The sequence below is a fragment of the Tupaia chinensis genome, unplaced genomic scaffold, assembly GCF_000334495.1.
Source record: "Tupaia chinensis unplaced genomic scaffold, TupChi_1.0 Scaffold143894_1, whole genome shotgun sequence".
Lineage (NCBI taxonomy): Eukaryota > Metazoa > Chordata > Mammalia > Scandentia > Tupaiidae > Tupaia > Tupaia belangeri.
The window spans coordinates 885,718-902,298 of NW_006203745.1; the positions used below are offsets into that span (position 1 = coordinate 885,718).

The window sequence follows — 16,581 nt, forward strand, 5'->3', positions numbered from 1 at the left end:
CACATGCCCTAAAGCTAAACTCAAACTAAAAAAAGTTTTTTGTAGAAACTTCCTAAACATTTTTAAGTGAGAATGGTAATCCAAATTACCTAGCCCACATTATTTCCTGTTGATTATATATAAAATATAATTGATTTCTTCATATTGCTTTGGTATCTAGGAGCTTAATAACCTCTCCGAAGATTCCTGTAAATTATTTGCACATATTTCTGAATTTTTTTTTGTAATTAAGACAAGTTTAGTGTTTTCCTTTTTTAATATTATAATTATATTTATTATTATTTTCTAATTTGCCAGAGAGAGAGAGAGAGAGCAAAAGAGACTCCAGGTCCAGGATTCAAACTGCAATCGGCCATGTGGGAGTTCAGTGCCTTAAGCATTATACCACCTGCCCTAAGATCCAAATTTTGGTTTTGTTGATCTTCTCTAGTATATGTTTGTTTACTATTCCATTGATACCTGTTCTTATTTATATTACTTTTCTGTTTTTTATTGGGGTTCATTTACTGTTTTTGTTTCTGACTTCTTTAGCTGGGTTACCATAATTATTTCAAACTCCTTCCAAGCACATGCATTATAAAGTTATTTTTAAATTATTGTAATATAACATAATTACATCATACTTTAATGACTATTGTAGCCATGTTCTGTAAGTTTTGATATATAGTATTATTGATTTTTAGTTAAAATATTTTCAATTTTTATTAATTTTTTTATCCTTGTTTCTTTTTCAGGAGAGTATTTCTTAATTAACAAACATGGATTTTTTTTTTTTTCATTTTAATTTTGAGCTTAATTGAATTTGGGTCACAAAAAAGAATTTCTTTCTGATATAATCCTTTGAATTTACTTCAGACTCACTTTACAATCCATATCATTTTTATAGTAATTTTGATACAATCGAAAACAAAATGTGTTCCGTGATCATTCAGGGAAATGTGTTGCATGTTTCTGTATTAGGTCAAGTTTGTTAATTATGCCATTTTAATCTTTTGTATCATGGTCAATTTCTTTCTTTCTTTCTTTCTTTCTTTCTTTCTTTCTTTCTTTCTTTCTTTTTTTTTTTTTGCTATAGTGTATGTGTACTTGCCAGAAAGACAGAGAGACACTGAGAACTCACCCCCCAGGGATGGCCATGCCAGAATCCCTTCTCCTCCATTCTCCTCTCAGGGTTTTGGGCATGCACACACATATGCCTGGCATGAGTTTTATGCCTCCAGGTACATGACATGAATTGCAATTGACCATGTGGGAGTCCAGTGTCTTAACTACTATACCACCTGCTGGCCCCCATTGTCACTTTTTAATATACTGTTCTATCAGTTACTAAAAGAGGTGCGTTGAAAGTCATTTTGATTTTGATTAGTCTATTTCTCTATGTATTTATTTTGAGGCTAAATTTAATGTGTAAATTTTTAACCATTTTCTCTGTCTGGTGAATTGTACCTTATTAATATGAAATATATCTCAGTAATATATTTTACCTTGAAGTCTAATCTCGCATACCTAGCATGTTTTTCAAGCCATCGGGTGATTTCTGGATTTGAACTACACAGGCGGCCATATGGGATCCAGCCACTTTAACCACCATGCTACCGCCTGGCCCTCTGGCATTCTTGAGAGTATCTTAAAGCTTCTAATAATAATCCCACTTTCTTCTTAGCAGTTATGTCCCTGTGGATGTTTTCAGTTCTCCCAAAACCTGCTTACCAGTTTCTTAGTTAAATTATTTCTTAAAATAAATTATTTGGTTCTTATTTTCCTGAGCTACTAGATATATATTTTTTCTATACTAGTCTCTATCCTTTAATAATTGTTCTATATTACATCATGCACATTTAGATTAGTTAAGATAGAAGTTAATCATTCCCTTTACCTTTTGACAGGTCATATTTCCCCCATATGGCCCCAGCAATATTTTATCTCTCCCTCTATCTTTCTCTCTGTTTTATTGCCAGAGAGCATGTGCACTAACCAGAGAGAGAGAAAGTACCCCTTAATAGGATGTAGTCACATTGAAATTCCCCATCCATTTTCACCATCCCATCAGGACCATGGTCATGTCACAAAAGTGCCCAGCTTGTTTTTCAAGCCACCAGAGCCAGGACTCATACCATAGTCATGTGGGATCTAGCTCCCTTAACCGCTGTGTTATGGAGCCAGCACAGCAAGATTTTCAGTCCTACATACTCTTCTAGAAGCATGCCACCCTATAATCCCCTTCAAGATTTCCAACATTAAGTAATAAGTGGTTGTATCATTTCTGCTTGGCTCTCATTCTCTCTTGCTTGCTCTCAGAAATCTCATTCTTGGAACTCAGGTATGTTATGATAAAGCCCAAACTAGCCTATATGGAGAAAAACAGGTCACCAGCCTACAGCCAGCATGAGGCGTCAGACATGTGAGTAAGCTTTCCAAAGATTCTAAACCTTAGACTTGGAGCAGAAATAGCAAGCCATCCTTGCTATTTTTGTGCTATTCTAAGCCAAATTTCCAACCCACCAAATTCATGGAAATGGATTGTTTATACAACCAAGTTTTGAGGTTATTTATCATGCAGACACAATGTAAGAACAACATTCTAATTCCCAACTTAAAACTGTTGTCAAAACTATCGTCATGTGTTTTATGTTTTTTAATTATATTGTCAGGTACTTTAATGTCTTTCAATCTATACTTTATTTTTGTTTATATACTCAGTGTTTGTATGTATACCATCTTCTTTGCTTATTTTTTATTCAAACCTTACTATAGTCTGAGTGTATATGTTTCCCCAAAATGCCTATGTTGAAATCTTAACCCTCATGTCGATGGTATAAGAAGGTGGGGCCTTTGGGAAATTAGGTCATTGGAACAGAGCCCATATAAAGAGACTGGACAGATTCTGCCCCTACCATATGAAGACACAGTGAGAAGATGGGCTCTTGCTAGACATCGAGTCAGCCAGCATGTTAACCTTGGATTTCTCAACCTCCAAAACTGAGAAATTTCTGTTGCTTATCAGCCTGAACAGAAGATAGACACTTAGCATTTGGGATAAATTTCTACTTGAAATACTTTCTTTAGAATTTCATTCTGTGAGACTACTGGTGGCATCATTTATAATTTGTTTCCTGAAAATATCTACATTTTGCTCTCATTCTGCCAAGATATTTTTGCCCTATAGCAAAAACCTCCAAAAAAATAAATAAATATATATATATATATACACACACACACACACACACACACACACATACATACACACATACACACACACACACACACATACATATATTCTTGAGATTTTGTTTCAGTGGCTCTATTCTGGGGTTAAGGGACCAGTGTTTTGAAGGAACTCTGGATGAGCATAATCAGGATCAAACTGTATCACACTTGAGAACCAAAGGTAATATTGCCTTTATCATCCTTGTAAAAAAAAGTTTGGGTTGATTTTTAGCTTGCAAAAGATGACATCAGGGAAAAACATGGAAAAGGATGCATTTTATTTATTTCCAGGAATTAAAAACATTGCAGAGTATTTCCATTGGGAAAGAGCTTTGCCCAGGTACATTTTACATCTCTGGCTTCTAGCTAATTAAGTAAAGTAACTTACATTTGACAAATGAGTTAAGTCAGATTTTAGGAAAACCTAGTGAGATATTTTCAGAATTGGTAGAATTTAGGAGAACTAGAAAATCTGTTGTGGAAATTGTATAGAGAATGTACTTAATTGAAGTCTAGGAAAATAAAAACTCTGTTTAGAAAGTACTCTATAGGCCCAGTCAATATGGTGCAAACAGGGACCAGCAGTTAGTGTAAATGGCTATGTTGCTGCACTCTCATGTAGTCAACTGTGGTTCAAGTCCTGGACCTGGTGGTTTGAACTCACGCCAGGCACGTGTGTGTGTGTGCGCTCAGGATCCTGAGAGAAGAATGGAGGAGAAGGGATTGCGGTGTGGCCATCCCCCCTGGGGGGTGATTTCTCGCTTTCTATCTCTCTATCTCTCTGTGTCTCTGGCGAGTGCACGTGACCTGTAACAAAAACCTCTCAAAAAAAAAAATATATATATATGGTGCAAACAGTAAGAGCACTGCTATGCAATGCTGGAGCCATGTGGGAAGGTTTCAGGTTCACTTCCTAGGTCTACTTGAACATGCCAGGTGTACCCTTGATCTGACTGGCTACAGGCAGAGGGAAGATGGCAATAGGAAGACCCTGTCCAGGATGCTTGTTCTTCTGTCTCTTTCCCCTCCTCCCTCCTCCTATTTCTCTCTCTAAGGAAATGAATACATTTTAGAGTTGGCCCTCTAGCCTGGTGGTTAAGAGAGCTAGATCCCACATGACCAATCACAGTTTACATCCCAGCCTAGTAGCTTGAAAAACATGCCCAGTGCATGTGTGCACAAAATCTCAACGTGATGCAGAAATAGAAGGTATTGCATCATGATCACTCCCTATTGAGGGGTAGTTTATCTATCTGGCAAACGTATGTGCCCTATATCCATTAAAATAAAATAATTTTTTGGTTAAAAAATTAAAAGGATAGAAAAAGTATAGAGTCTATTTTCACACACATAGTATGTGTGTGTGTATGTATATATATATGTATATATAAAATATTTTCACCTTCGTACATGAGAATGTATATATATATAAGTTATCTTCACAGCCATAGTCTACAGTTTCCCAGTGAATTAGTTTTATTCTGATTTAAAAAAAAAAATCATATGCTACGATGTAGAATTCTCTTGTCTAAGTGAGCGCCTCAGTAATCAGATTCAGGAGAGTAGAGGTAATTTTCTTTCAAAGTGAAATCTCACTTAGGTTTCCAAGATACATGAAGGTTTTTATATTTATTTCATGCAATGTGTAGATTTTTCTCCATTTTCTCGCTTCACCCTTCTATGTTGGATTCTTGGCCTAGAAATTGTGGGTGAAAAAACTTGATTAATCAAAAATATATATATCAAAGAAAAAGGTGGTGGTTCTTGACTGTCAACCTGAGTTGATTTTTCTTGTGCCCAAAACATTGATGATGTGTTTTGTTAATGTTACATAATTAAGTACGAAATACTCACTTGGGTTTTAATTATTTTATACTAGAACTGGGACTTGGTTGCTAATAAATTTTTCTCTAGGAATTATTTTTTCTTCTTCTTTAACTTAATATCAACTACCTACTTCTTATATTTTGACGTGGTTTTTAGTTTAAACTGCTAATGTGTGAAGTTGGAAGAAAATCATTAAAAATCTTTAATCATTTTAATTCCATTATCGCTCTTGTCATCTGGTATGGCAGATGGCAGAAGGCTGAATACTGACAGGGGTTAACATGGATGAAAGAAAAATCTCATAAGTCCAAGTTCCTGAAACAATTTGTTCTGCAATGTCTCCTTAAAACTTCAGGATTATTTGTCAAAGTTTTGTTTTTTGTTTTTTGTTTTTTTCTTAGAAAGTCCTAATTCCATTTTTATTTACTTTCTAGTCAACCTCTCCATCATCTTTCTATTTTTTAAAGCAAATATAGTACTTCACAGGGCCAGCCCCATATTACTGTGCTTAAGTTCTGTGCAGTGGGGGCTGTATCTTACATGGCTGACCACAGTTTAAATCTCAGCCCTAATGTCTTGTTTTGTTCATTTGGGGTTTTTTTGGTTTAGTTTTTTGTTATATTTTTAGTTTGCTACAGGACATGTATGCTTGCAGAAGAGACACAGAGAGGGACAAAGAGAAAGAAAAGAGCAGGGAATAACCACACTTTAATCACTTCTCCTCTCGGGATTTGAGCACATGGTCACCATGGGATGCCTTAACCACTGCACCATTAGCTAGCCCCTCAACAGCCTACTTTTGACTATTTCTTTCTGTTGTCTATTTTTCTTTCTCAGCACTGCTGTAAGGCTGTTTCCTAGTCAAGGTGTTGCACTGTGGCTGTGGCAGCATGTCATCTAAAATCAGAGAAAATCCATCCTTCTGGTCAGAAAAACCAAGAAAAGTGAGCTTGGTGGTGGTGATGGTGGAGGTAGAATTAAGTTTTTTCTTCTTTCTTTTCTCTGACTACTTAATGAGTTTGTAGTAATAATATAGGTATAGACAAAAAGTTAACAGATAAGTTAAAATGAAATACTAAGAAGCATTTAGATTATCCATGAGGGTAGGATGGGTTAACAGGTGAGAAAAGAAAAGTTAATAGAGGGGCCAGCAGTTAGCGTAATGGCTATGTCGCTGAACTCCCATGCAGTCAGCCGTGGTTCGAGTCCCAGACCCAGTGGTTTAAACTCACGCTGGGTGCGTGTGCGTGTGTGCCCCAGATCCCAAGAGGAGAATGGAGGAGAAGGGATTGAGGCATGGCCATCCCTCCTGGGGGGTGATTTCTGGCTTTTTAATCTCTCTGTCTGTCTCTGTCTTTCTGGCAAGCGCACCCTATGGCAAAAAGCTCTTAAAAAAGAAGAAGAAGAAAAGTTAATAGACAGAAATATAGCCATATCAAAAATCATACTAAATGTAAATAGTCTGAACATTTCAAAGTCAAATTTTAAGATTGGACTTTCAATAATACAAGAATCAAGTATATGGTGTCTACAAGAAACCTACTTTAAGCGTGAAAACTTTGAAATCAACCTTGCAAACTTTTTTTTAAAAAAGTAGAGAGGACATATTAATATCAGACGTGTATACTTTAGGGTAAAGAAAATTACATAAAGATGAAAGGGTCCATTACCCAGAAGATATAAAATTCCTAAAAGTTTATATAGCTGGTAGTAGACAGACTTTAAGGTGACCCAAATGATTCTCATTTCCTGGTATTCACACCCAGTATAAACCCATCACTTATTTGGTGTGTGTTGGATCCGTGACTTGCTTCTAATCAATAGACTGTATGGCAAAGGTGACAGGATATCAATACCATGCTACATTGTATAAACAACAGTTATTCCCATGAGTGTGTTACATTATACAAAATCTTGCTAACAGATTTGCTCTGAGACTGGCCACCTGCCCCCCTCTATTGTCTCAAATATACCGCTCCACAGAAACCAGCTGCTGTGAATTCTTTAACTGCAAGGAAATGAATCCTCTCAAAATGAGTAAATTTTGAAGTGGACTTTTCCTCAGTCATGTCTTAGGTAAGAACCCTAACCTTAGACAACAACACCTTAAATGCAACCTTGCAAGAGACCCAGTTAAACCAGACATAGAATCCTAACCCACAGAAACAGAAATAATAAATGTGTTTTAAACCGCTACATTTATGGTAATTTGTTACACAACTAATGTACACCCTAACAACAGACATTCAAAATACATGAAGCAAAAGTGGACAGAACTGAAAAGGGAAAAAAAATTCACAATAGTACATGAAACATTCAACATCTCTCTCAGTTATCAGTCGAACGAATAGAAAGCAGCAAGTATACCGAGGACCCAAACAACATTGTCAACCAACTTTTGACCTACTTGACTTAATAAACCACTCCAACCTGCAACATGACAATACACATTTTTATCGTATGTACAAGACATTTACAAAGATAGACCATTTACTGAACCGTAAAATTGTTCACAAGAATTCAGACAATCTAATACGTTTAGTTTGGTAAATGGGTAAGCAAGGTGGTATCCACATAGTAAAATACTATTCAGCAATAAAATAGCAATTAGCTAGTAATGTACACATGTTTGAAACTCAGAGACATTACAGTCAATAAAAGAAACCAGTCTCAAAGGTTCCAAACTATGGGGACCAGCAGTTAGCGTAATGGCTGTGTCGCTGGATTCCCACGTAGTCAACCGCAGTTCGTGTCCTGGACCCGGTGGCTTAAAACTCATGCCTGGCGCGTGTGTGTGCGTGCCCAAGATCCTGAGAGGAGAATGGAGGAGAAGGGATTGCAGCATGGCCATCCCCCCTGGGGGGTGATTTCTCGCTTTCTGTCTGTCTCTCTCTCTGTCTGGCAAGTGCACACGCCCTATAGCAAAAAACTCTCAAAAAAAAAAAAAGTTCCAAACTACAATTCCATTTATATAACATTCTGGAGAAGGCAAAACTATAGGCATGGGAAACAGGTGTTGCAAAGGGTTTTTGTTAGAGAGGTTGACTATCAAGGAACAACATGACATTTTTTAGAGGTGATGGAACTTTCTGTATCTTAATTGTAGTGGTGGTTGTCAAAACTCATAAAATACCAATAGGGAATTTTATTGAATGTAAACTTTAAAAATAGTTTTTAATTTATGAAAAAGGAAAGAAAAGTACACCTGTATGTAAGATATATCACATTTGGGATCATTTATTCAGTTCATACCATCTCCTTTATTAAAAACTCCAAGAAGGTCATATTTATCCCAAGAATTAAGAATTTCTGGCACAAGGACATTCAGTAGACCTTCCTCCTCCTTGCTGCTCTGTTCCTCACCACCCACTCACTCATTACTCGTTATCTTGTTCTCTAAATTCTGCCTTTATAGTGGGATAAAACTTCTCTCTCAGCTCATCTATCGCTTACTGATTAATTCCCATTCTCTCCTTAATACTCATCCATTCTGTCCTGGTGGAGTGTATGACATTGTTGACAGATCTTCCCTTTAAATTCCATGGTTTCCATGACACACTATAATTATGATTTTCTCTTATCTCTGAATTTAGTTGATAAAGCCAAATAGAATGATGAAATGAAGTTATTGAATAATAACTCACAATAAACACCTCATAGTTTTTCTTTCCGTTCTATCTCTATCCACAAGTATATATTGACCTCACTTGTTTTCCCAGATTTTGTAACTAAATTATTTCCAAAAGGATAAATTTAAAGACTGAACTACAGTTTCTACCTGACTGATATTTCAAATCATATACAGAGTATTTGCAGGGTTGCTTTGTTTCCTATCATACAACAGTGAAGTGAAGAACATACCAGGGTTTTCATCAGATGAATATATAAATGGTCTTAAATTTCCTCGAGTCTCCTTCACAAAGTAATCAATGACACTAAAAAGGTTTGGAAGTGTTACCTGTTTAAAAAAAAAAAAAAGTGAGAGACGGCTCAGTGTCACTTACATAATGATAGAGTAAGAGAGACCCCAACTGAAATACAACGGCATTTACCGTGTATTACCTGACCTTCAGAAAAATCATACCAGAACCTAATTCAGTGGTGTACTGCATGACCATAGCTTTACCTATCCAGATGTCTTAACTCTTCTTTCAAATTGACTATGTGTCAATTCTCTATTGAGAAATTACCCTTTCCCACTGGACACAGTGGACAATAATCAGGTATTTTGCCTTCATCCTATTAAAATATAAGAATTTGTCTCCAGTTAGGACAGAAAATGCTCTTGTCTTGAAATTTAACTTGAGAGGAACAAGGAATAGCAGATTCCTAATCAGATGGTTCTTCATACAGTAGCTGCTTCCTAGTTCTTAAAGGTTTGTTAACCTTCCAGTCATTACATGTTCTTAAATTCATTTTTCCTTAAGTTAGTTGGTTTCTTCTGCTCAAAACCAGAGAACCCTTAATACTAGAGAATTGAGAACATTTTAATATCTCATTTTAATATAGTAATTTATTTGTCTAAGAGTAATCAAAATGTGTTTCTACCGCCTATACTAGAGAAATCAAGCTAAATATCCCAGGTAATCTTGAAGAAGAATCATAAAATTTCAGTTTGGCTGAAAGGTAGGGAAGGTGAAAGGTTCATGGATAATCCAGGTGTTAGTTTTTCTTACAGGGTTACCGCCTAAACAAATAATCTTATGCTAGAGAAATCAAGCTAAATATCCCAGGTAATCTTGAAGAAGAATCATAAAATTTCAGTTTGGCTGAAAGGTAGGGAAGGTGAAAGGTTCATGGATAATCCAGGTGTTAGTTTTTCTTACAGGGTGAACTGTATGGGCTAGTGACAGAAATGAACCCTCATTCACTAGATGCAAGGATGCTTCACTCTACCAAATCATTGCTTCGAGTCACTTGGTTCTCTGCAATCTAGTTCTCGGTCTCTTTCATTACAATTTCTTTAAAAACCCCATTCAAACATGTATCTGAGAACTGAGAAGCTCTGGGAGGCATTTATGACAAAGGTGTAAGTGGGTTCTATGAATTCACAGCACCATTTTCTGTGAGGGTTATGGTCATGATACACAAACTCAACCACACTATCCCTTTTTCTATTTAATCTACACAATGAGCCTGGAGAGGCAGAGGAACTAGAAGCTCAGCTTTGGAAAAAATAGTATAAATATCTTTGGGACCAGTAGATGACATAGTGGTTATGTCACTGGATTCCCACATAGTCAAGTGCAGTTGAAGTCCCAGACCTAGTGTCTTAAAACTCAAGCCAAGCACATCTGTGTGCCTGCCCAAGATCCTGAGACGAGAGTTGAAGTGAAGGGATTGTAATGTGACCACCCCCCGCTGGGAGTGATTTCTGGCTTTCTGTCTCTCTGGTGAAAGCATGCACCTATAATAAAAAGAAAAAAGAAAATCTCTCCCCAAAAAAAGAAAAATATAAATTATCTTCAAGACCTACCAGTTCCATTTAAATTATATTTGGACATCTTTCCTAGCCCAGTCATCCCAACACTGCAGCCTAATATCACAGAGCTATATTCCTTTTTTTCTTTTTCTTTTTCCAGCATCCTGGAACATAAGCCACATTTATACATGTTGAGCCCAGTGTAAATACTAGTTTTCTCACCTGGACAATAGGCATAATGTTGTCTACCTAAGGGCAGGGTAAAGATTAAATTAGATGTTATAAATAACTTGGCTCTGTGCCGAATATAGTATCTAGTGGTCATGATGTATCACTAGTTTCGTGATAACTCAGGGTAGGAAAGGTGTTGAAGACAAAGCATGTACTTTTCTGCGGCCATCTGAAGAAATACTCAGAGGGGATTTCTAAACTTCTGCGTGGTGAATATTAGAGGACTAGGCATTCACAGATGTCTTCCCATTTGAGATAAGCACATTGAGATATTTAAAATTGGAGGGTATAAAGTAGACATTTCATATTATTCTCTCCTTGAAACAATTATATTGGTAAAGGATTACAGAAAAAGAGAAGTGGAAAAGACTTTTAGAAGCAGATTATCTTCTACTCTGCCTCACTGGGTTCCTCTTGCATCTCTCGTCTCACCCTGGATCTCTGCCACCTTCAAGGCTCCCTGATGTGGCTGTTTGGAGACACTGTCTCTAGAAAGAAACCTGCTTTTCTACCTTCTCTGTATTCATTCTATAGTGTAGCTTTGGGAGGCCAAGAGAAAAAGTTCATCAAAGAAATAGCTACTTACAGGTTTTTCCAGTTCAATAGTGTAGTTTTGTCCTACGCTCATCACTTTATAATGCTTGATTCTTGGCATGCTAAAATGAAACAAATTATTAATCTTTCTTTGATTATACAATTGAGTCATTACAAACTATAGTGAATATAAAATATCCCAATAAAGTGAATTCCCTTGACTGTAATATATTCCCCTGACTAGTTCGCCACCAAAAAAAAAAAGAAAAAACCTTTGGTAGTTTTTGTTTTACTATTGACTTGGTTTGTTATGTCTCTTTTTGAAGAGTTACACACAAAGGATATAGAAAATTGGGGGGATTAAATGGGTGAATGAAAAATAATAAAAAAAATAAAAAGTAAAGATATTTCAGGTACAAATTTTTTTATTAAATTTATAAAGTAGATATTATAAAATCCTAAAGCAATAAAATATATATTCTCTCTGTTGAAAAGGAAGTGAAAAGAATTATTGTAAGCAAATGGCTTTCTGCTCTGCTCTCAATTGCTCATAAACCTGCTAATTCATATTCCACCCTGGGTATGTGCTAACTTTGTGGTCATTTTAGGGATATGGAAAATGCTAGGTGTTAAGCACTATATGAACATGCAGATGAGAATTTAAATTTTGTATGCAAATATTACTGTCTTCCTCTCCTACAGCTTACATGATGCTCTAAATTATCACCACTCTAAAAATATATTTTATTGATTATAAAGTGCCTAACAACAAGAAGTTCATTTATTTATCTTAGTGTTCCAGATAAGGCACACAATAAATACTTGTGAAACAGAATATTTTTAATGTAGGGCTCAGCCCAGTGATGATATAAGCAGTAGGGACACAGATACTTGATGCTGGAAGCCATATGCTAGAAACCTAAGCAAGACTCTAGGTTCCCTTTTGGTATCTACTTGAATATGCCAGGTGCATAGCAATTGTGGCTGGCTGCCGGGCTGGGAGAAAGATCATAGCATGAATAGTCTGCTAGAACTGTCTCTCTCTCTCTCTCTCTCAGAGAAAAATATTAAATTAAATTTATATATATAGATAGATAAAGAACACCAATTTATAGTGCTATCTGCTAGATCTAAATTAATTTATACCAAAAGCAGAAGTCAGTGATCATTACAGTTAGTTTTTTGTTTTTCGTTTTTGTTTTTGTTTTTGTTTTGGAGAGGTTTTTGCTATAGGGCACGTGCACTCGCCAGAGAGACAGAGAGAGAGACACAAAAAGTGAGAAATCACCCCCCCGGGGGGATGGTCATGCTACAATCCCTTCTCCTCCATTCTCCTCTCGGGATCTTGGGCACGCACACACACGTGCCCGGCGTGAGTTTAAGCCACCGGGTCCGGGACTTGAACCGCGGTCAACTACATGGGAGTCCAGCAACATAGAACTGCTGGTCCCAATTCCAGGTAGTTTTGAACAACACCATCTTTGTCTTGAATTCCCTTAATTCATTTGAAAAGAGTAATAGTACCAAAACTTCGGCTAATGTTAGAAAGTTAATAGCATTTATTTTTAACTGCCATAGGGTATGTGTGCTCACCAGAGAGACAGAAAGAGAGGGAAAAAAGTACCTCCCAGTGGGACATAGTCATGCTGCAATTCCTACTCTTCCCTGTCAGGATTTGAGGCACACACGCCTAGGAGGTTGGTGTGTTTCTCAAGTCGTCAGGGCCAGGATTTGAAGCAGTCACACATGTAAGATCTGGCCCCCTTTGCCCCTAAACTATGGGACCCACCCAACAGCATTTATTACATTATCATTAGCTTGAATGGGAAACTAATTCATCCTATGTATAGAAGCTTTCTAAAACAAAATCGTTCATCAAATTAAGGTGGTTTATAGGTCCTCCAACTCTTTTTTTTTTTAATCACTTCCTTCTTCATTTACAGTTTATATTCCTTTAAGACTAAACTACACAAAAGTCTTTTACTCAGGAGACTTCACCCACCATTATATCCAGATCTTCTCGCAGTTGGATACCACATCAGAAAACAGGTAATCAATTCATTCCAGTGGCCTGCTTTCAAAACACGGGATAAAAACCTAAGCAACACTCTCTCCTCCTTAACAAACAAAACAAAGCGAAACAAAAAAAACTAATGCTGACACTTCAGGAATTAGGTACCTGCACTTCAGGAATTAGTGCAGGAAAAATTTTTTGGACAGAAAAGGTCTTAAAAGTACCCCTTTGGGATTACTGGCTCTGGCTTTATCTTTACCCTCATCATGAAAAGCCCATTGGGATCTGACAATTACTTTTGAAATGTCAATTTCAATTAGGATTCTTGTATTCCTATTAAATAAATAACTTTTTCTTTATAAGACTGATAGAAAAGTTGGTTCAAATTTGGGTTCTGCCATTTGGAATCTCTGAGTCTCCATTTCTTCATTTGTAAAGTGTAGATTGTGATGCCTTATCTCAGAGGGCTATTGGGGGATAGCATTTGCAAAGCCCTTATTAGTACAGTATGGCACATTTAACCATTCAGTATATTGTAATTAATTTTTACTACTTTGAAATTGAATGTCTTAATTTGGTAATGTATATCAGTCTCAGCCTCTTTTTTGTAAAATATGGAACATACTGTCTTAAAGTTTTGATTGTGCCTAAAGGAGTGTTTGCCCACATTCAACACAGGGCCCACAAATGGCACACTGTGAGTGTGTGGGGTATGGGGGAGTTGATGATTGTCATTGTTAGAAATAGACACCGCACTGTCATCTTCATCACATGTGCCAAAGCCGTGTGGCAGAAAAGTGGCAAAGGTGGGCCAGCAGGTGGTATCTTGGTTAAGGCGCTGGAACCTCTCACATAGCCAACCATGGTGTGAGTCCCAGACCTGGTGGCTTGCTTTCTCACTTTCCTTCTCTCTGTGTGTCTGTCTTTCTCTGGTCAAATGAAAATAAATGAATGAATAAATTAAATTAAGAATGCTTTTTTTAAAAAATAATAAAGAAAAGTGGCAAAGGCCAAAAAGGGTGTTTTGGAACGTCTTACTAACAAGAGTACCTTCTGAAGCAGAAAGTGAGGTGAAAAAAAAAAAAAATACCATTGAAGTTGTTTGGTTTTTGACTCTTACTTTAGGACTTTTTTTTTTCTTTAATGTTTTGTTTTTCCAAGTAAAGAAAAAGGAAGAAAACTTTTTAAACAAATGTGCTATATTAAAGTTTCCTGATTATGACCTCAAAATGAAAAAAAAAAAAGGTCTTTCTTTTTAAAAAATGTGTAGGCTTAAATGTGGTTTTAAGTACTAGTTCTTACCTTTTGACCCCAGTTTTTTCAAAGGAATAAATTTGGGGTAAATATTTTTGACTGTATCCTTGACTGCTTAAAGTTACTAGCTTAGTACCTAGTCATAACAATATCAAGAAAACAAAACAAAACCATGAAGTTTGTTGTAAGAATAGCTTTATGTTTTGTGAATTCACACATCACTGGGCTTGATAAAGAGGATGATGTTACACACCAACAGAGGGGTCACCTGATATGACTTTGAATTGACACTGAATGACTTTATTCTTGAGAAAAACAGACTCCCCTCCTAGAGCTGGTCTAGAAACAGATGGAGATAACTTTACTTTCAAATACTGCTTGGTAAACCAACTTGTCCTTTCAACTAGTGTTTTACCAGACACACGCAACTAACTTGCATGGCTGAACATGTCTTTTGTAAGTTTTAAAAGAATTATTATTGTTTGTGTGTCTGAGAGTGTTTGGGGGTAACACAGGTGTTTCCTAATAATCTAGGTTGCTATCAAACTCTTTACATTAAGCTCTACAGCACAGCAAGCTAAAATTCTAAAACTCTCTAAATTGCTATCCTTTAAAACTAAGTTACTGTGGGGGACCAGCAGGTGGCATGGTGGTTAAGGCGCTTGCATTTTCACTTTCCCTCTCCCTCTTTATCTCTGGTCACATTTTAAAAAATCATAATAAATAAAATTAAATATTTTTTTAAAAATAATACATAAATAATATTAAATAAAATAATTCTTTTTTAAAAGTCTGTTAGGTGCAAAAATGCCTATTAATTTTAAGCATTCTGAAAGGCCTATTTTGAGGCGTAAGAGAATATATGTAAACTACCCTTAGTATAGATGCATTTGGCTTGTAAGGAAATTTTGAGCACTAACAGTTAAATGTTTTTCTAGCCACTTGTAGGTATAAGTCATTTCCCAAAGTCTAATAAGCACTCACTGACTCCACTGTTAGAATGCTGACATTTGATCATTCTACTTCACCTTTTGCTTTCTAAACATGAACTTGAGTATGTTAGGGAATTTGTCTTATAACGTATTTTAAGTTTTTATGACCATCAGAAGGCAAAGCAAGAATTTCTATATGAATTCAAACTAGATCTGAGCATACGGAAATTAGAATTAGGTAACTTTAGTATGACTCTTTTGCCAGACTCTTAGGAATTTAAAACATAGCTTAAATACAATATAAATGTTAAGTAAAAACTGCAACATTGGAACCAGCAGATGGTCTAGCAGTTACGTCACTGGACTCCCACATGGACAACTGTGGTTCAAGGCCAAGATCCAGTGGGTTGAAAACCGCACCAGCTGCATGAGTGTGTGTGCCCAAAATCCTGAGAGGAGAATAGAGGAGAAGAAATTGTGGCATGGCCATAACTCCTGGGGGTGATTTATCACTTCCTCTCACCATCTCTGTCTGTCTCTCTGTGTCTAGTGCAGTTGCCCCACGGCAAAAATTCTAAATGATAAATCATATAAATTATAACTAAGTAGTCCAGTATATTTTACAGTATTAGGTGGAAATCCATTAACTCCAAATGTTAACTTATAATAAACAGAACAAATAATGAAGCCACATGAAAACTGACGATCTTTGAGAAAAGATACAGACAAAGACATACACATACACATTCTCTTACACCCAGAACCAAGATCTGATTTACCATCTAGCATTCCCATCTGTTCAGGGCATATAGCTAGGATGCAGACTAATATCTGTTTATATGGAGTAATTGGCAAGTGAATGAAGCTTGTGAATGAAGCTTATTGAGCATGGTCTGATAATTTAGCCATCATGCCATAATTCTAATTTTGTTCTACAAGTGATTATTTTCTTCTCTCTGATTTTAGTTTCTTTTTACTGTATCCATGTCTTCAGATTCAATCTATTTAGAGTTATAGATAGTCACTGAGTGGACTGGTAGATTCATTGATAGATATGTTTTAGTAAAGAATAAAGTGTTTTAATGAAATAAATATCCTCCAAAAGAATAGCAAACTCAAGAATCAAATTTCTTTTATATGAAAGCATATAAGCTTTTATA

General features: G+C 36.2%; 1 protein-coding gene across 2 annotated transcripts in view; it reads right to left on the reverse strand.

Moving 5' to 3' along the window:
- Positions 1 to 3,946: 3,946 nt before the first annotated feature.
- STAP1 (signal transducing adaptor family member 1) overlaps positions 3,947 to 16,581 on the reverse strand; it is a 42,999-nt gene continuing 30,364 nt past the window's right edge. For both annotated transcript variants that reach the window (XM_027767057.1, XM_006165322.3), the window contains 3 exons: positions 11,274 to 11,343; positions 8,896 to 8,992; positions 3,947 to 4,903 (listed from right to left, as the gene is read on the reverse strand). In XM_027767057.1, the coding sequence (XP_027622858.1) occupies positions 4,878 to 4,903; positions 8,896 to 8,992; positions 11,274 to 11,343 (193 nt within the window). In that variant the 3' untranslated portion in view covers positions 3,947 to 4,877. The remainder of the gene's footprint in view (positions 4,904 to 8,895; positions 8,993 to 11,273; positions 11,344 to 16,581) is intronic.